Source organism: Puma concolor, chromosome E2 (genome assembly GCF_028749965.1).
Source record: "Puma concolor isolate L17-30 chromosome E2, mPumCon1.1.hap2, whole genome shotgun sequence".
Lineage (NCBI taxonomy): Eukaryota > Metazoa > Chordata > Mammalia > Carnivora > Felidae > Puma > Puma concolor.
In genome coordinates this window covers 49920130-49940689 of record NC_141681.1, presented here as the reverse complement: position 1 = coordinate 49940689, position 20560 = coordinate 49920130, and the positions used below count along the sequence as shown (strand labels likewise).

General features: G+C 63.3%; 1 protein-coding gene across 1 annotated transcript; it reads right to left on the bottom strand.

The window, feature by feature from the left end:
- Positions 1-159: 159 nt before the first annotated feature.
- On the bottom strand, positions 160-19416 carry ERFL (ETS repressor factor like). Its single transcript, XM_086689945.1, has 6 exons — positions 19311-19416; positions 5362-5441; positions 2261-2495; positions 1725-1920; positions 1489-1606; positions 160-1127 (listed from the first exon to the last, which is right to left on the bottom strand). The coding sequence occupies exons 2-6, from the start codon at positions 5426-5428 to the stop codon at positions 679-681; spliced, it is 1065 nt and encodes a 354-aa protein (XP_086546071.1). The 5' UTR covers positions 5429-5441; positions 19311-19416; the 3' UTR covers positions 160-678.
- Between the last annotated feature and the right edge of the window lie 1144 nt (positions 19417-20560).

Below are 20560 nucleotides of genomic sequence, written 5' to 3'. Positions count from 1 at the left end.
GCTCTGGAGTGGCTTCTGGACCCTCCTGGGTTGTCTGACATCCCCTTCTTCTGCAGTTCTTCATTCATTGGTTCCTGTGCTTTAACAGAGACTCCCAAGGCCACTCCTCCCACACCCTGAGCCCCCGCCATCACCCATGACACTGGGCTCCCCCACATCTCACACTCCTTTCCGTTCTTTTATTTTTGTAGTAAACTCTCTGGAGGTGGCTGTTGGGGGTTGTGGGGAGGGGGCCCTCCTGGGCAGGGGCTGGGGGCGGGGTTATTGCTCTGAGCTCCCTGTCCCCAGGGGGCCTGTGTGGGGAGGGTGTCAGGACTGGGGCTGGCACAAGAGCAGACATGGCCGAACGAACACGCAGGTCACAGCACGGGGGTGGGCGGGCAGGAGAGGCTGGGCGCCATATTGCACTTTCGGAGCGGGGCCAGGCGGGGAGCCCCCTCAAACCGGAGCCTGGGAAAGAGGCTGGAGACCATTGTGTCCCCTCCCCCTCTGAAGGGGGAGGTGAGACCCCAACCCAGGGTTAGGAAAGAAGGTGGGTGACCATGTGGCCGGTCCTAGGAGGGGCCGAGGGCAGGGCCTTGGCCTTGGGCAGGACATGGAGGGCACACTGGACCAGGGCAGAGGCTGCCCCCCCCCCCCAAGCCCCCACCCTGGCAGAATCCTTTACCCCACAATGGTTCAGCTGCCGATCCCCCCTTTGCTCGCCTTGGCCTTGGGGGGCACAGGGAGGCCCTCGTCGCCCTCGCTGTCAGAGCTGCAGCCGCTGACATCAGTGATCTCCAGCTCTGAGTCGCTGTCCTCCTTCCCACCCAGCGCAGCCTCTGGACCCCCAGCTCCGGGCAGTGCCAGGCGAGGGGCGGCTGCCAGGCCCGAGGGGCGCTCAGGGCCCAGGCCCTCCCCCGTCGCAGCCAGCAGGGGTGAAGCTGTGGGGCCTCCCCCTGCCCCTGCTGAGGGCAGGTGGCCCAGGGGACCGGCCAGAGGGTTGGGGTAGAAGTGTGGGGGGTAGAGAGAGGGGGGCAGCTTGGGGAAGGGGCCGGTGAGGTACGGGTTAAAGTTCCAGGGGTACTCTGGGAAGGCGCGGCCATAAGGACCCAGCAGGCCAGGGGGCTTGGAATAGCCGGTGGCACCTGGTGAGTACAGGGGACAGAGGATCAGGTCGGGCACACCTCCACTGCCGGGGCTGCCTGCAGTGTTCCACCCGGTTCTCCCCCTCTCCCACGTGACATCTGCCGCCCCCCACCCTGTGGTTGCCCCCAGCTCTCCCCATTCCTTTGGCGCCCTGAAAGCCCTTCTCCCAGGCTGTTCCCTCTCTAGTTTCCCTCCTCCCTGCCTTCCTTGAATCCTCCTGTGGCTTTTAAAACGTGCTCACACACAACCTCGCCCCGGGCCTCCTTCCTGCATCCTGTCTCTCCCCATCTTTGCCCATCCTTTCCCCTCAAACATGTGCAGCATCCCCCCACCCCTCCCCCAGCACCCACAGGCTCTTACCGGAGCCCAGAAACGGGAAAGGGCTGTCCAGACGCAGTTTGTCTGTCTCAGGGGTGAACAGGGGCGCCCGGGCCCCTGGCTCTCCCAGGCGAGGGGCAGAGAACAGGGTCTGCAAGGTCTAGAGGGGGAGGGGGGAGGCAGCACCGCTCAGAGTGGCTGCCCCGTCCCCAGGGGTTGATGGCTGGCGAGGGGGGCACCAGACACCCAGTGCTGGGACCTCAGTGTCCCTAACTCACCTCAGGGGTAAGGGGAGGAACATCTGGCCCAGAGGTCCCCCCAAAGGGACCAGGGGTCAGCAAGAGTGGGGAGCCCGTGGTGGCTGCTGCCACATCCAACAGCGGGTAGTTGACCAGCACGACTTTGCTGAAGTTGAACTTGTAGGTGAACCTCTTCCCTTTGGTCTTGTGGAGAATCCGCTTGTTGTAGTAGTAGCTAGAGAGAGAATGAGGGAATGCTGGGCAGGGCCCCTAACTCACGTTCTGTGCCAGGCACGGTGCACAGAGCACTATAGTTTGGGGGAACGGAGGCTCACAGAAGTCCCTTCAGCAAGGTCACAAGGCAAGGAAAGGGTGAAGCAGGCTGGGACGCTGGCTTCCGGCCTTCCTCCTTGCTTCCCGTCCGCTCACAAGTAGTCACGGTAGCTACTGCGCGCTGGGATCCGAGGGATTCTGCCCCAGGAGACTGAGGGCAAGCCCCAGGGGGTGGGGGTCGAGAGGGACAGGGAGGGGAGAAGGGGCAAGGTGCCAGCCGGCCTCTCCCCACCCCTCCTCACCGCAGGGCCCGGCTCAGCTTGTCATAATTCATGTGGGGCTTGCACTTGCGGATGCCCCAGAGCCGAGCCACCTCGTCAGGGTCCTTGATGACGAATTCCCCGTAGTCCCCCTGCCAGGCGATGACACCCTGGTATTCCTCCTTCTGCAGCAGCTCCAGGATAAAGTGCCACAGCTGGATCTGCCTCGAGCCAGGGGACGACTCCGGCTTGTAGGCCCAATCTGGGAAGGCAAACCCTGGGGACAGGAGGCAGGGGAGTGGCCCTGGGTCAGGACACCGAGGCCAGGGCTCCCGGTCCTACTTGGACTCCGGAACCGAGAGGCATCCGGTCTTCCCCCCGACTCCCAGCCTCTGATGAACAGCTAGCTACCCACCCCTTGATGCCTTTAGGGACCCAATTCCTACTCTCTACCCCAGCTGGTGTCTAGTCCCCCATCTGGCCAAAGAGGCAAGAACTCCGTTGTCCGGGGACCCCGGGGTGGCACCTCCAGCCTCATCCTCGACCTTGGCACTTGAAGTCTGCCAGGTTCAGCGCCCCCGGGGTGGAGGTGGGAGGGATCAGTTTCCTGCGGCCTCGACCGTGGGGAGGAAATGGAGGGGGCAGCTTGCAGGGGAAGGGCACCCCCGACACGGGGGACAGCCCTCCTCCCGCTGCCCCCTCCAGCCCTGCCCTGAGAAGCCCCCAGTCGCTCCTGCTCTCTGGAACACCCCCTCCCTGTCCCTTGCCCCCTGCTCCATCTCTCCCTGAAGCCCTCCGCTGACCCCGCCCTGGGGCGGCCAGGCCCGTGTGCCCATGTGTCTTTGCACCGGTCCGTGTACTTACACTCTCACGTGCCACATCCCCACCCACACCTGGCTCTGTCGGTCCTAGAGCAGTGTGCATAAGCGTAAACCTGCAGCACGCACACAGCCGTCCCCTCACACTCCAGGGATGCCCAGCTACACCGTGGGACACAGGTGGCCCCGAGGGCGGCGCTCCTGCTGGGGCGCGACACCTCGCCCACGACGTGCCACCACGGCGGACACACCAGATACCCGGCATCACACGTCCGTCCCAACACACAATCGTACGTCTCCGGCCCCTCGGAACCAAGACCCACTAACAACGCAGCCATGACGGGAGACGCACAGGACGCCAAAGGCCCAAATCACACACAGTGTGGCAGAACTGGCGGGTGCGGTGTCGGGACGCGTGTGTCAGCCTGACAGGCGCACGCGGGCTGAGACCACGCCTGCAGAGCGGCCTCCCAAACCCACGAGACGCAGGCACCCGCGCTCTGTAACACCGAGGGCTCGCCCCTTGGCACACGCTTCACACACACGAGTGGCCCGCACCCTGCTGTCCAAATGTGCCGAATAAGCTGGATGGAAAGGGGAGGGTCTCGCCCACCCCCGAGTCTCCCCTCCCATCCACAAGGCCCCGGGCCCACTTCTGTGCTCAATCCTGGGCCACGTCCTCTTCCTCCCTCCCTCCTCAGAGACCCCCGGGCCCACGCCTGAGAACAGCAGGCAGGATCAGCCCACAGAGAACCGAGGTTGGGGAGGAAGACAACGCTAAGCTACCTACTTGCTGTGTGGCCCCAGGGCAGGTCCTTGCCCTCTCTGGCTTAATAGAATTTCAGCGGTAGGAGGCAAGGGGCAGCAGGGTCCCACCCAGGCTGCCTGGTGCTGGTGCGTGAGAATCGGCGCTAATGCCTCCCGCCGAGGGCTCGGGAGGCAGGCGAGGCGGTTTCCTCCCCGAAGAGAGAATTTTTCTCTCAACCCCATTCTGGGTCTTTCTTACTTCGGGTGATGGGGCTCAATCAGCTCGTGAGGTCCGGCCCATTCCACACCCGCTACTGCATCACACACACACACACACACACACACACACACACGCACGCACACACGCGCGCGCGCGGCCCCGAGAGGACAGGGCACAACTGCCCCACACCTGTAGATACACGACCCAGTCCGGAACCACCACGTGCCCTCAAACACATTTCCTCAGACGGACTGGATCTGCCGGGACCCACAACGCACAACTAGAGAGGACCCGCAACTTCAGCCCGCAGACACACTGTGACAGACCCCCCCCCCCAAGTTCAGTCACAGTGACCCACGGATACAAGGACCCCTCCCCCCACCGCGCACACACCGACACAGAGGCCTGGGGGGGGGGGGCACCCACCCGCCCACGCAGCCCGAAGTGCACCGAAACCTCCGTCCCGGACCATGATACGCACCAGGAAGTCATGGTCAAGAGCGCCTCACCCCCGAGGCAGGTACGTGCTTGGCAAGCCCACAGACACCCCCAATCCTAAAACGCAGACATGCTGCGCCCAATGTCCCAAAGAAACCCCCCCACCCAGCCCAGAGACGCTCAGGTAGGGGTGTGTGTGTGTGTGTGTGTGTGTGTGTGCGTGCACACGCACGAGCAGGCTCGCCAGCTCACACAAAGACAGACGTCGCACATACACTCTCCCAGTGCGACCACTTCTTCCAGAAGCACTGACGTGTGACGCAAGGACACACTCCGAGCCCCCAAACTAGCAGGCACAGAGTCCCAGTCTACACGCACGCACACGCGCACTCCCCATCTGTGGGGCGTGTGACTTGGGCTTAAATGCACGTCCAAGCCGGTCTTACTGTCCACATCCCCAGCTCTGAGTGTCCGCTTCTGAGCAGGCCGTCCTCTGTCCCAGGGCTCCGGCTGGCTGGACCATGCTCCACGTCCCCCTGGCCAGGCAGCCCCTGTCCGTTTGCACACCCGCGCCTGGCCTGGTGCCCCCTCTGGTCCCCGCCCTGCTCCATCACTGCCCTGGCGTCTCCAGTACCTGCCTCTCTGCCCAAGGTCCTGAGTGGGAGCAGGCCGAGACCCCAGCACCTCGGATCCCAGGAGCCTACCCCTCTCGGACCCCAACACCTCCCCTACCCTCCAAAGACCCTCACATCCCAGTAGGCAGGGGGCAGGGACATCTGGCTGTGAAGTTTTTAGCCAAGTTTCTCATTAGGGGGTTGCATTCAGGGGACCGTGACAGACCCGGACAGAGGAGGGAGGACAGGAAGAGGTGCAGAAAGGAGCCAGCTGGCTGGGAGGGGCAGGAGGTCCGGGCCAGTTACCGGGGGTCCAGAGAGCCGGCAGGGCGGGCGGGGCGAAGAGAAGGTCGGAGACGCAGCTACAGTCCATGGTGGAGCCAGCCCTGCAGAGAGGCCGGGACAGACACACGGGGACAGGCGGGGGACAGGCGGGGGACAGGCAGGAGAGACAGACAGGGGTCAGTGGGGCGGGCGCTCCCCACGGGCCCTCCCGGCCCGCCACCCTCTCCACCCACGTCCCACGGACCCTGCCTCCCAGCCTCTCCTCCCGCAGCCTCGCCCTCACCCTGTGCCTCAGTCACTACCCGCGTCGCCCCCAGCCTCCCTCCGCTGCTCCCACTCGCTGGCTCACTCACACCCGCTGGCTGGCCACGCCACCCGCCCGCCCCGCACCAGCTTTGCCGCCGCCGCCGCCGCCTCTCCGGCCGGCTCGTGCCTGACCTCTCATCCGTCTCAGCGTCTCTGGGTCTCTGTCTATCTGGCCGCCCCAGATTTGTCTCGCTCTGAACCTCGCCCCCACCCCCTGGCCCGCCCAGTGGACCCCCCTCCTCCCCCCACCCCGGGCTGGCTCATCTAGCTCCCAAGCGGTCCCCAGCTTTCACCCGCCGGCCCAGAGAGGGCCCCCCGCCCCCGCAGAGCAGACCCCAGCACCCTGAAGGAGGGATCCCACAGATGCGCCTCCCTGACCTCAGACCCTACCACTTGCACCTGCCTCCCCCAACCTGGACAGCCCCCCCAGACACCCCTTCCCCTTAGATCTGCCTCCCCCACCCCACAGGCCCCCTCAGACCCCCTTCCCCCAGACAGCCCCCCCAGACTCCCCTTCCCCTTAGATCTGCCTCCCCCACCCCACAGGCCCCCCCAGACACCCCTTCCCCTTAGATCTGCCTCCCCTCACCCCACAGCCCCCCCAGACACCCCTTCCCCTTAGAACTGCTTCCCCCACCCCACAGCCCCCCTCAGACCCCCTTCCCCCAGACAGCCCCCCCAGACTCCCCTTCCCCTTAGATCTGCCTCCCCTCACCCCACAGCCCCCCCAGACACCCCTTCCCCTTAGAACTGCTTCCCCCACCCCACAGCCCCCCTCAGACCCCCTTCCCCCAGACAGCCCCCCCAGACTTCCCTTCCCCTTAGATCTGCCTCCCCCACCCCACAGGCCCCCCCAGACTTCCCTTCCCCTTAGATCTGCCTCCCCCACCCCACAGCCCCCCCAGACACCCCTTCCCCTTAGATCTGCCTCCCCTCACCCCACAGCCCCCCCAGACACCCCTTCCCCTTAGATCTGCCTCCCCTCACCCCACAGCCCCCCCCAGACACCCCTTCCCCTTAGATCTGCCTCCCCTCACCCCACAGCCCCCCCAGACACCCCTTCCCCTTAGATCTGCCTCCCCTCACCCCACAGCCCCCCCCCAGACACCCCTTCCCCTTAGATCTGCCTCCCCTCACCCCACAGCCCCCCCCAGACACCCCTTCCCCTTAGATCTGCCTCCCCTCACCCCACAGCCCCCCCAGACACCCCTTCCCCTTAGATCTGCCTCCCCCACCCCACAGCCCCCCTCAGACCCCCTTCCCCCAGACAGCCCCCCCAGACACCCCTTCCCCTTAGATCTGCCTCCCTCACCCCACAGCCCCCCCCCAGGCACCCTTCCCTTAGATCTGCCTCCCTCCAGGAGGCCCCCCCTCAGATACCCTTCTTCCTCGGATATGCCTCTCCTCGAGACAACCCCCTTAGACACTCCTTCCCCTAAGATCTGCCTCTCCCAAACAGCACCCCTCAGATACCACTTCCTCCTTGGATATGCCTCCCCCCTCAGATACCTGTGCCCCTATCTGCCTCCTCCCTCAGACATATTTTCCCCCTTGAATATGCCTCCTCTTTCAGACACCCCTTCCTCCTTGGACATGCCTCCCCTCTCAGGTCCTCTCTCTCAGACCCCTTACTCCTTCAGATACCCCTCTCCTCAAATACCCCCTCCCCCCTCCTCACCCGCCTCTCAGAACCTTTACCCTTCTGACAGCCTCTCCCCCGCGGATACCCCACTACACAGACACCCCCCCCATGCACCCCCAGACCCTTGGACATCTGTTCCTCTCAGACACCCAGCCCTAGGGCACATCCTCCCCCTTAGATACTTTTCAGCCCCTCACCGCTCCTCCCTTTGAGACCCCACCTTTCAGAGACAGCACTTTTCTCAGACCTCCTCGTTCAGACACCCCCCTCAAATACCCCACCCCCACGACGTGCTCTTATAAGACAGCCTTCCCCGCAGACACCGCTCTCCCCAAAGACCCCGCACGGCTGCTCTGCTCCCCACAAGCCCCACCTCACCCCTTGGACGGCAGACAACAGTTGGCAGATGGCCCATTCCCTCCAGACCTGCCGGGTCCCCACGGGCACCCAGGCGGCCCCCCCCCCCCCCCGCCACCCGGTGTCCACTGCATCTCTCCCACACGGTCCTCTCCATCACTCAGGCCCCCGGCCACCTCATCTGCCTCCTCAGGGTCCCCCCTTCCTGCGGCCACTTTGCCCCCACACCCCCATGTCCCCTGTCTCCCATCCAATCTCCCCAACTTTCTCTGTTGCTCTCCCTCCCTGTCTCTTCCCCCCCGCCCCCCCCCACACTCTTTTCTCTCTCCCCTTCTCTGTCTCCTCCTCATCTCTTTTCCTTTTTTCCATCTCTCTTCTCTCTTTCCTTGTCTTCCTCAACCCAGGGGGTCTCCTCCCATCCTTTCCCACCCCCTCTCCCCAACCCCTGTGCCCCCCCCCACCTCCCTCGGGTCTCTCCCATCTCTGGCTTCCCCGCACCCCATCCCCTCCGTCCCTTCTTCCGCCGGCTCTCCCCTCTCCCCAGCTGTGCCACCACCCCGGCTCGCTCGGCCCCCAGCCCGTCCCGCCTCAGTCTCCCCATCTCCCTCCCGGCTCCGGCTCCGCACCTCGCCGGCCACCTCTCTCCCACCTCCCGCTCGCTCTGCCTCTCCGTGTCCCCCTCCCTCCTGCCTCCGCCCCCGCCCCCACCCCCACTGGCCCCTCTCATTTCCGTGTTGGTTTTGATTTCTCTTCCCGACGCTTTCAACTCCCCGCCGCCTCCTCCGGACACGTTATAACGAGGAGCCGTGGGATCGGCGCTCCGGGCCCTGCTCCCACGCTCCCCCCCCCCCCCCCCGCATCTCTCACGCGTCTCTGCCGTCTCGCCATCTCTGCCTGCCCCTTCTCTGTCCCCGTCTCTGTCCGGTCAGGCCCACAGGGACTGGGTCCCTGCCCTGACGGACAGGGTCCACAGCACCACGTCTCAGGGTCCCCGTGTCTCTCTCTGGGTCCCCACGTCTCTCCACGTCTCTCCTCCCCACGTCCTTGTCTCTCCGTCTCTGTCTCTGTCTCCATCTCTGTCTCCGCATCTCTGTTTCCGTCCCACTGTCCGTCTCTTGTCTCTTGGGGTCCCTTTGATCTTGCCCTGCCCCTGGCGCCCCCCTGGCCCCATTGATCGCCGATCGACCGGTGGAAGGAGCGGGGCCTGCGGGGCTGGGGCTGCAGGGCCAGGCAGGGGCCCGGTTAGGACGCTGGACAGACGGACAGCCGGCCCCAGACCCGGTAGCTGTGGAGGGGGAGCCGCTGCAAACCCCCGCCCCGCCCCGCCGGTCCGCGCCGTGCGGATGGGGACTCCGGGCCAGCTTTAATTTTTAATTTTATTTTGCTTCCTTCGCCCCCCCCCCCGCCCCCCATCTCCACCGCCTGCAGCCACGGCACTGAATGTGTGTGTGCTTGTGCGTGTGCGTGCAGCAGTGTGGGGAGAGGGGCTGGGCAGGCAAGACGCTGCCTCTCCCCTCCTCGCCAAGCAGTCACACAGACCCACAATCCGGCCCAGGCACACTTCACACAGACCCACACGGCACCCTCGGCACCCCCCCCCCCCCCGTGTCATACGCAACACACAGACACGCAGGTCAAAACAGCCACACGCCCCGTGACCGTCACACACACACACACACACACACACACACACGATCACGACGCTCACAGATATTCACAGAGGAACACACGGTTGTCTAGGGATACACACACCACCTTGATCCCACCCGGAAGCAGAGACACACAACCATGGACAGAAACACACTGACACAATCGCACGCAGACACGCAGACCTACGAGCGTGCACGGACACAGGGCCACACCCACCCAGGCACACACACACCAGCACAGCCAAGCCAGGGACACAAGGGACACACGCAAGGGACACAACAGCTGCACACAGTGCCACACGCACCAGCACCAGAGACCCTGTGTCACACACACGGTGACACAGACGCACACGTGGCACCGATACAGCCACCATGAGACCGCACACGCACGCACACACACACACACACACACACGCACACGGACCAGCCCGCCCAGCAGCACGCTCACACCCAGAGGCCAACTGGGTGATGGGCTGTGTCGTGGCGAGGCGGGCACTCGGAGGTCAAGCCGCCGTCTGTCCGGCTGTCTGTCCACCCGTCCCCTCGCACTTCTCCAGCGCGTGTCTGCGTGTATAAAGCGGGCACCGTCTCAGGCCTACGTCTGCCTCTGTCTCTCTAGAGATGGGGCTCCCGGCCTCAGGCCCACGGGCTGGCGGGGTCCGTCTCACAGAGGTCTTTGTTGTTCCATCCCTCTGTCCGCCTGGAGCTCCAAGAGTCTCAGGGTCTGCGGTTCTTGTCTCTGTCTTAGGGCGTCTCTGTCTCTCTCTGTCTCTCCACATCTCTCCTCGCCTCTGGTCTCCTCACCCCCACCCCCCACCCCAGCACCCCGGCCCCCTGGGCTGGGGTTTAACCAGTTGTCTTGATTTCTCTAAGCTGCTCCGGCCGCCTCGGGAGCCGCCTCGGGCCTCACCCCCCCCCCCACCGCCCCTTCATCCCTCACCCAGCACCCCCTCCCCTTAACACAATCTGCACAAGTGGAATGAAAATTGATTTTTTTTTTAAATTTCATATCTTCTCCGGGGCTCTGTCTAAAGAGGAGAGAGACGCGGCCCAAGACCCTTCTCCCGCTGCCGCCCCCGCACGCGCACACGCACACACACACCAACAGGCACACACCTCACAGCTAGACACACACACGTATACACCCTGACCTTCCGTCTGCACCCGCGCCGGGGACACGCCCCTCCCTAGGCCATACGCCCACGCGGGACACATCAGTGCACACGGCGGACACATGGCAGACTCTCGCACCACCCTCTCCAGGCCCCCACCGGTAGGCACGCGTCGCGCACCGTGCGCCCTGTCCCCTCCGGCCGCACACGGCCCAGCCGCCTGCTGTCGCACGCTACCTGCGCGCGTGCTCGCACACGCACCTGCCCACATCTGTGCGCACACGGGCCCGAAGGCGGTCTCACTGCAGGCACCAAGGGGGCCTCTGCGGCTGTCCCGAGGAGGACTGGGCCAGGAAGGGGACGGGGGGCTTTCCTGCCTGGACTTGCCCGCCCCCCCACCCCCAAGGTCACCCCCACTCCCACCCCTGCCTGCATCAACCAAATGCTTCAGCCTGCCCCCGGGCGGGGGCGTCTCTGCGTCTGGGGTGCGTGAGCGCACGTGTACGTACGTTCGCACACAAACACGCCACTGGCTGCTTCTCTCCAGGCCACACGCCGTCATCCCCACAACAGGCTGGCTCATTTGAGAGCTAGAGCATCTCCACACGGGCACACGAAACACGCAGGGACAGACGGGGCGCCTGAGCGGCTCGGTCGGTTAAGCATCTGACTTTGGCTCAGGTCATGATCTCACGGCCTGTGGGTTCGAGCCCCGCGTTGGGCTCTGTGCTGACGGCTCAGAGCCTGGAGCCTGCTTTGGATTCAGTGTCTCCCTCTCTCATGATGCCTCTCCCCTGCTTGCACTCTGTCTTTCAAAAATAAATGTTCAAAAAAAAAAATTAAAAAGTTAAAAAAAAAAAATGCAGGGGCAGGAGCACGCAGGCCCCCATGACAGAGACCCACGGAATATACACGACACACACAGGGCAGCGCGGAGCACACGTCTGTGCCCACGCGTCATCACACACACACACACACAGCCTCACGCGTGCTGGGGCGTCGGCTCCCACGTGAAGAGCACACGCACACCAGCCGGACAGGCACACGTAGACACGCAACCACAAGCGCACAGGGCCTTCGACACTCTTCGGGGCACACGCAGGATCATTTCACGTCCGGCCTCAGACTCGGACACAAGCCCACAGGCTCGGAGACACGACGGCACCTCCTTAACACAAAACGCACCGCCACCCAGGCTCACGCGGCCGGTTTTGACGCGGGTGGGGGTGGGGGTGGGGGTGGGGGTGGGGGGGGTGGGGGGGCGAGCGGGAGCTGTGACCACAGCCCACAGCTGCTCCTTCACGGTGTCCCACGCCCACACTCGCCAAGCCCGGCTCCTGGGGTGGTGCCCGCTCGCCCCCCCCCCCAACCCCCCATGCCTCCCTTGGACTAAGCCTTCTGGTCTCCTCGCCTGCAGAGGCGTGGGCCGTCCTGGTCACCGAGACAGGCCAGCAGACTTCGAAAGTCCAGACTCCGCACCACTCCAGAATCGTGGGCAGTCACACCAGATGCCCGCAGAGGAGCATCACACGCACTAGGCACGCACGGGCTCACAGACACGGCTCAGACGGCGTCTCCCAGCCCCCACGGGCTCCCGCTCCCACGCTTAGTCCCCGCTGCCCTGGAACGCACAGGTCTCCGCAGGTCACGTCTGCACGCACTGCAACACAAGTCACAGCCACATGAACCGCCAAGCCCGCCCCCACCCCCCACCCCCCGCAGTGTCACACACACACACAGTTACGGTAGCTTGCGCGTGTGCACACGCATATGCACACACACCAGACTCTCTGTGTGAGACAGGAGGACGGGCGGACAGACAGACGAGGCACCGGCCTCCCGCCCGGAGAAGGTGTGTCTGAGACGCGATTTGGGGAAGGCGAGAGGCACCAAGCCGTGGCAGCACCAGAGACCTCACACCCACCCTCTCCCCCTCTCTCTCCCTCTCGCTGGTGTCTCTGGGTCTCTCTGCCTCCATCTCTCTCGTTCCCTGAGTCCCAGTCTCTGCACGAACATCCCCGGGGCTCTGGCCAGCACGCGGAACCGTGTCAGTTGGGGGGGGGGGGGAGCGTCCCCGGGGAGGTGGGAGCCGCAGTGCCACGCACCCCGCCTACCAAACAGCACTGGGGGAGGGGAGGGGAGGGCGGGAGGCGCCACCGCAGATGTGGACCCAGAGCTCAGGCTGCTTCCCTACCCCCTGCCTTCCCCTTCAGAGACCCCAAGAGATGGAGGAAGAGTGGGGGGCGGGTAGAGGGAGGGGGGAGACACCCAGAGAGGGAGGGTGGGGGACAGAGACAAGCAGAGAGCAACACCTACCGGGAGACGGAGGGGGACAGAAGGGGACGAGTTAGGGAAACCTGGAAAAGGGGAGTGAGTCAGAGCCGCTTGGACAAAGTGAATTAGGGAGACAGAGGTCGGGAAGAGAGCTGTTCCAAGGAGGGACCCCGTCACGGAGAAAGGAGAGGAGGGGCAGAGATGCGGAAAATTGAGGGATTAGGACAGAGGCAAAGGAGTGGGCAAGGAGGGCAGAGGCTGCAGGGGCTACAGGGGCAGAGGAGGCGGGAGCAAGGGGAAGGCACAAGTGCGGGCTCATGGCCAGCACAAGGCCCAGCTGTGGTCTTCGGCAGGGGGGGTCCCCAGGGGCTGACCCAGCTCCTGGCTACCACCCCAACTCCAAAACCCACCCTGCCCCTCCTCCTCACCTCCACCTGGCCAGGTCCCACCTCCTGCCTCATCCTGAACCCCAACCTCTTCCCTAGACTCCTCAGTTCCAGCTCCCTCCCCTGTCTCATCCCTACACCCCAGCACCACCCTCCCCCGCCCCCCCCGCCCCCCCCCCCCCCCCCCCCCCCCCCGCCAACTGCCTTGTATCAGAGACAGCGACAGAGGTGCAGGGGCAAGGGCTGTGATCTGGCAGTGCCGGAGGGGTGGAGGAACAGAAAGCTGAAGGCAAGTGTGGCCAGCTAATCCCAGTGGCCGAAGTCCAAGAGGGCCCCTCTGGACCATGATGGCCAAGAGGCAGGGGCGGGGGCACCCTGTGTCCTGTTCGTGGGGCTTGGCACCAAGTATGTGCTCAGGAAACGGGGCTTAAGTGAAACTTATATTAAAAGGAGGCAGAGAAACAGAGGGACAGACAGGGAGTCAAAGGGACAGAAAGCCAGAGACCAAGGGGCAGTGATGAAGGTGGTACAGCGAGACGTGGGGTCAGGGGCACAGAGATGGGGGGGGGGACAGGAAGACTGAGGGATGAAGCAGGGGGACAGACAGATGGGGGACTGAGACACAGGAACAGAGGGGGACAGAGAAACAGATGAGGAACAAAAATGGGGGAGAAGTGAGTGACTGAGGGTCAGAGAAAATGAGGAACAGATAAAGGGGGTCAAAGACCCAGGAAGGCAAACATAGAGGCAAAAAGGGAAGAGAGGCACAGGCGGACAGGCAACCAGGAAACAGAGGGCAGGGCCCCAGAGCCTGGGGCCAAGTGCAGGTCCTGGGCCCATGGGAGCTGGGTGCCTGGGCTGCAGGGGAATCCCACGAGGGCCAGAGAAGGGCCGGGGTCCGGCCAGGCTGGGGGAGGCTCGGGGCTCCAGGGGCATCGCACGGTGCTAATTCAGCTCCATCGATCAGACGGGATGAGAGCAATAAATTATTGTGACAAGATGCAATCCTGGCCCGCGCACTGCCGCCGAGGCGGATCGATCCCTGTCCCCAGCCCCACACCGGGTCCCATGCCCAAGCCCTGGCCCGGACGCCTCTGCCCATCTCTCTCTCCGTTCCCCCACCACACACACTCCCACCAACATCCAGGTGGGGCAGCAGCCCTTGGGAAGAGATGGGAGCAGAGAGGAAGCCACGGAGGGAAGATCAGCCCCCATCTGGCCCAGGTCCTCTTGCCTCCCTCACCACCCCATCCTCACCACACGACCTGGGAGGTAGCAAGTGCCGTGATGCCCATTTCACAGATGCGGAAACTGAGGCTCAGATAGGAAAAGTAACTTGGCCAAAGTCCCACAAGGGTGAGTGGGGAGGCCTGGACTCAAACGTGGGTCAGGACTTCAAGCCCCCAAAACCTGTACTTTCGGAGGAGAGAACAAAGGAGAGGAAAAGAAGAGGTGGGAGGAGACAGAGAGTGAGAAAGAGACAGAGAATGCAGGACACAGAGAACAAGAATCAGACCCTATAAAGAGAGAAGATACAGAGACACAGAGACAGACGGAGGTGGAGAAACACAGCGAACAAAGAGACAGGGAGGGAGGAAGAGAGAGACAGAGATACACAGAGAGACAGAGACTCAGATTCGGGAGACAGAGAAGAAGCACACAGAGGGAGGGCGGGCAGAGAGGCACCAGGCTGGGGAAGACGGGCGTGCAGAGATGGGTAGTTCTGCAGGGCAAGGGGTGTCTGAGGAGACAGGAGCGTGTTGGGAGGAGCTGGGCTGGCTCCGGGCAGCTTGGACGGTGGGAGGCAGTGAGGATGTGAGTGACCAGCTCGGCCCCGGGGAGTGGGTGTCCAAGAGACAGGTGTACGAGCAGGGAGATGGGACACGACTGATGGCAGGAGTGGGGGGAGAGCGCGAGGCTGGGGAGCAGGAGGGCTGCTGGGTCACGGAGAAACAAGGGTTGCCAAAGTGACAGGGCGGACAGGTGCCTCTGTGGAGGAAGCAGGTCACCTGATAGGCAGGTGGGGGAAGTAAGGACACCTGGATGACTGAAGTCAGATGGCCTCCAAGAACAGCCGGCTTCTGAGACCTCAGAGAAACTACTCCGTTTCTCGGGGCTCAGTTTCCTTCTCCGTAAATTGGGGACAAGAATAAGGACCTGCCTCCCGGGGGGCCTCGTGAGGAGGAAACGAGACTGTGGTTAGAAAGAACAGAGAACACTGCCAGTCACCGAGACAGTCTGAATAAGCAGTGGCTGGCTGGGGCTCCTGGCTGCCTCAGTCAGTACAGTGTGCAAGTCTTGATCTCAGGGTTGTGGGTTCGAGCCCCGTGTTGGGTGCAGAGATTAAGGTCTAAAACAAAACAAAACCAAAACGCAAAGAAACCGGGCAGGAGCTGGGAACATGTTCCGAGTAGGCAGGTGCTACTCCAGGAGCGGTCCGTGGGCCAGGAGCACCTGGAGCTTGCTAGAAATGCAGTCTCAGGCTCCACCCCAGACCTGCCGCACCAGGGTCTCCGGGGCGAGGCCCGGAGCGGTATGTGCCAGCGGCCCCTCCACGTGTTTCCCCTGTACACTGAAGTCAGAGAGCCTCTGGCTTAAGGGAGTCTGTACGATGCAGAGGGCAGGTGTGGGAACCCCTGAGAACAGTGTTATGTGGTCAGCAAATGCTACCACAGGTGTTACTTAAGCTCATCAAGGAAGGTGTTCCCTGAGGGGCTAGATGGCCGGTGACATGTCCTGTGAAAAGGGACAGGTATCTCCAGAGGGGAGCAGGCCGGAGACAGGTGCGAGGGATCTGAAGGTTAGGCTCTCAAGGTGCCGGGGTGGGATGGGGGGGGGCGGTGACAGGTCGCACGAGCAGGTAGTGAAGACGAGCACAGCTGAGACAAGGTGGCTGAGAGGTGTTGGGGTATGTACTCAATGTCTGTAAGAGTCGTGAAAGGGGGTGACCTGGCTGGCTCAGTTGGCACAGCATAAGACTCTTGATCTCAAGGTCATGAGTTCAAGCCCCACACTGGGCATGGAGATTACTTTAAAAAAAAAAATTTTTTTTTAAGAAAAAGCAGGGCGCCTGGGTGGCTCAGTCGGTTAAGCGTCCGACTTCGGCTCAGGTCATGATCTCATGGTTCATGAGTTCGAGCCCCGCGTCGGGCTCTGTGCTGACCGCTCAGAGCCCGGAGCCTGCTTCGGATTCTGTGTCTCCCTCGCTCTCTGCCCCTCCCCCACTCATGCTCGGTCTCTCTCAAAAATAAATAAAATGTTTATTTAAATAAAAAAAGAATAAAAAAAGAAAAAGCTGTGAGGGGACAAGAGCTACGTGGACGTCAGTGAGAGGGAAGGGGACTCGAACCTGGCTCACGTCTGTGGGGCAAGAGTGTGGCCAGGAGCAGGCATTCCCTTTGTGGACAGGCTGCGGATGCCAGGGGTATGGCAGAGACCCACTTGAAGAGATGAAAAGCAGAGAGAGATCAGGGAGGCGACAGGTGTGGAAGCCTCGGGACGCGTTTGCTGCAGGAGTGGGTGGACAGGACATTGGAGCCGGTGATGCTCTGGCAGACAGGTGAGGAAGGGGCAGGTACGGAGAGACGCTGGGGTGACCTCGTGCAGCAAGGAAGGGGGGATGTGGGAAACATGGGGGATTAGTTCTGTGGGGGAGGAAGAGAAGTAGGTAGTGCCTGAGGGACGGTGCGGGGCAACAGGTAGCTGCCTGAGGCCAAGGTCAGATTCCCCGTCCAAACCGGTGTACGTATAAGGTGGTGGTGTGAGAGACAAAAGAGAAGCAGAGACAGAGAGATAGAAGGAGCCAGATACACGGGGGAGGGGTGACTTTCAGGACAAGGGCTCGTAGGAGACATCATGGCAGGGGGGAGGCACACGAGGAAGGGTGCCCAGGGCCCACCGCACGTGCGAGCAATCAAGCCATGCCAGTTAGGAGACAGGTGCCGGTAGGTGGGTGCACCTGCCGTCTGGGGTGAGTCACCTGAACTGACAAGTGGAAGAGACAGTGGGAAGTAGGTATCTTTGGGCCAAAGGATGGGAGACGGAGTGTGGGGGCGTTAGGTGCAGGCAGGGAGCGTGGTGGGAAGCAGGTGTGTTCTCAGGTGACACACGAGTGGGAAGTGCTTCTGGAAGGAGAGGTAGGAGGGTGGACAAGGGTAGCATTGGAAGGGAGGATTATGGGACGGGAGAGGTGGGAGGGGGCAGGTTAAGAGGATGAGTGCTTATGTGCGAAGGACGGAGTGTGTGTGTGTGTGTGTGTGTGTGTGTGTGTGGTGGGGGGGAGAGAGAAGATATGGTGGACAGGCACTGTTTGAGACACAGAAGTGAACAGGAATGTGTGAGAAGTGTGTTTAATAAGTGTGTTTAGAGCTTCAGGGAATGGGGGGGTGCAGGTAGGAAACGGACGATGTGGCATGCGTGGGACAGAGGCAGGGATTTGAATGGAAGGGGCCGATTTTGGAGAATAGGTGTTACCTGGAGAAGCAGGTAAGAGAGGACACGTGTCACCGAGAGATCATAGGCATCTGTGGGGCAGGTTGCAAGGGACACGTGTTACCTGTAAAAGCAGGTGACAGGAAATAGGTGACACCTACAGGGACAGATGAAGAGAACAGGTTACCTGCAGGGGACAGGTATAAGCAGACTAATGTTACCTGGAGGTCCAGATGTGGGGAACTGAAGGGGACACGCTAACGTGACGCGTGTGTTGATACACAGGTGTGAGTGAAAGGTGTTACCTGCGGCCACAGGTGCGCGCAGCATGGCTCTTCAGGGTGATTCACTGCCTTGGTTTCACCTCCTTCCCTCTCCTCCCCTCCCCAGGGGCCAGGGCTGGCGCTGGGATCCCTCCCGAGGCTTCGGCCCCTGGCAGGGCGCGCAGTTAGCTCACGCAGTCAGCTCTGGGCTCAGCGAGGCCGGCCGGGCCTGCCGGGCGGCCGGGCTCCTGAGGCTGCTTGGCGATGCGGAGCGCGTCTGGGCCTCGGCGGGCCGGCCGGGCAGGGGGAGCGGGCGGGGGGGCCGTTTAGCCGTGATAGATCCGCGCGCCGCTTGTCTCTTAATCTCCGGAGCGACCGATCGATTCGCTATTTCCCTTTGTTGCCAGAAAATTCGATCCTGGGCCTGGAATTAGGTCCCCGGCTTAATCTGAGCGGAAACCAGCGAGGGGGAGACAGAGACAGAGATGCTGGGAGAGGCAGAGACAGAGAGATAGCAAGAGACAGAGAAAGGCAGAGACAGAGAGACACTGAGAAAGACCTGGGGAGAGAGAGGCACAGAGATTCTGAGATCGTCCGAGAGTTGGACCCAAAGAGGAAGAGAGAGATGCTCCAAAAGACAGAGATAAAGAGTCAGGGACAGATTCTTGGAGTTAGAGGTGGAGCCAGAGATGCTGGAAGAGACAGAGACACAGTCAGGAGAGACCCAGCCACGGAGGAGATGGCAGAGGTGGCCCAGCATGGCCCTGGGACGGTGGTGGAATGACAGACAGCAAAGGCGTGCAGCATACTGGCCACCTGTCCCCAGAAGGACACAGTCCCTGGAAGGTCAGGGGCTCCCAGCCCCAAAGTGTGCAGACCCATTTATTGGCCCAAATGACCCCCTTCCACCAAATAGCCAGACCCCAAATATCCAGAGCTAAGTGTGCAGACCCTCAGCCTTGAACTCCAGCTCCAAATCCAGACCTCCCAGCACCACCACCACCCCCAGCTAAACCTTCATACTGACCACGGCCCCAAAGGTCCACGCCCCATACTGACTCCAGCCTCAAACTGTCAGCTCTCAACCCCAAATAGCCAGTCTCTTGGCTCTGAACCCCCGGGTCCCAAATTTCAAGCCCTCAGTCCTGGTCTCTAAAACCTCCCAGGATTCTAGCCCCGCACGTCCAGAACCCCCTCAGGTGCGCCCGTCGGCCCCGGTTCCCAAATAGACCCCAGTCTCTGCCGGCCCCCGTCTCTAGCGCTCTCACGCACTCCTCCGCCACCCCCGCCCCCGCCGCCTCCGGAGCCCCTGTCCCGTGCGCGCACCTCCAGCCCTCTCCCCCACCCCCCCCACCCCACCCCCCCCACCCCACCCCCAGAGCTGGGCGCTGCCCCCACCCCCACCCCGGGCCGCCTCCGCCCGGGGCCGCCGACCCCTCCCGTCTTCCCCGCCCCGGGCTCGGCGGCCCGGCTCCGACGGTCCCTCGGGAGCACCTCCCGCGCCCCGCCCCCCATCCCCGCCCCCGCGCCGGCCCGCGGTGCTCACTCACTTTCCGGGGTTTGCGCCTCCGCTCCGGTCCGGCGAGAAGTGTTTAAAGTTCGGATCCCGCAGCCATGGCCCCGGCGGCGTCCTGGGGAGCGGGCTCCGGGGCGGGGGGCGGGGCCGGGCGGGGGGGCGAGGCCCGGGGGCCCCGGGGGACGGAGCGGGAGCGAGAGTCACTGCGAGACCCGGACGGAGAGACCCGGAGACGGAGGGACAGCCGGGGACGCGGAGAGGGGGGCCGAGCAGAGACCGCGAGACGCGGAGAGAGACGCGCGGGAGAGAGGCGCGCCGAGAGCCGGAGACGCGGGCCGCCGGGGACGGGGCGGCGGCGCGGGGCGGGGGTGCGGGGGCGCGGGCGGCCGGCCGTCCTCCTGAGCCTCCTGCGCTGCTTCCTCCTCCTCCTCCTCCTCCTCCTCCTTCTCCTCCCTCTGCTCCTCCGCGGCGCGCCGCGCGCCTCCGCCCTCGCGGCCGCCCGGCCGGCTCGGCGCGCAGATATATGGAGGCGGCGGCGGCGGGCGCTGCGGGGGAGGGGGCGGGAGCGCGATCGATGGAATATAATTTTCCTCAAACTCGGAAAATAAAGTTCAGAGCTGATCAAATTTGAAAACAGATGTCGAATCGCGACTCTAAATAAGGTTCGATCCCGGGACTGAGGGAGTGGGGGTGGGGGCGGGGTGGGTGGAGAGACCCCCCCCCCTTTCTCTCCCCTCCCCGCCCCGCCCCTCCCCTCCCGAGGAGGACGCGCGGACGAACCGACTGGCGGGCAGGAGGTGGAGGGAGCAACTACGCGGCCAGGACCTCTGCTGGACGCTCGAAACGGACCCGGACACACAGACACAGGCACCCGGACATGGGGACGCGCGGAGACAGTAACACAGTGCAAACACACGCAGGATACACAACCTGGTGGGCACTTGGGCACTCAGACACACACAGAGAAGTACATACACAAACAGATGGACCCTGAATCACTGACCCATAAACTGGACACACAGACACACACAGAACCATGGCGACACACGGTCACACTCCACCTCTGAACACACAAAGCTTGGGTGACACACAAGCCCAGGGCATCTGGATAGACACACTGACAAGCACAGAACCCCGGGGCAGGCCGGCTGACACTCCTTCACACGCCCCACGCCTCGACAGGAGCTCACTCACACCTGCAGGGACAGGGAAGGGCCGGATCTGCTCCCGCTGAAATAACAAGAGCCATGGCCTCAGGCCTCCGAGAGCAGCAGCCCCCAGCCC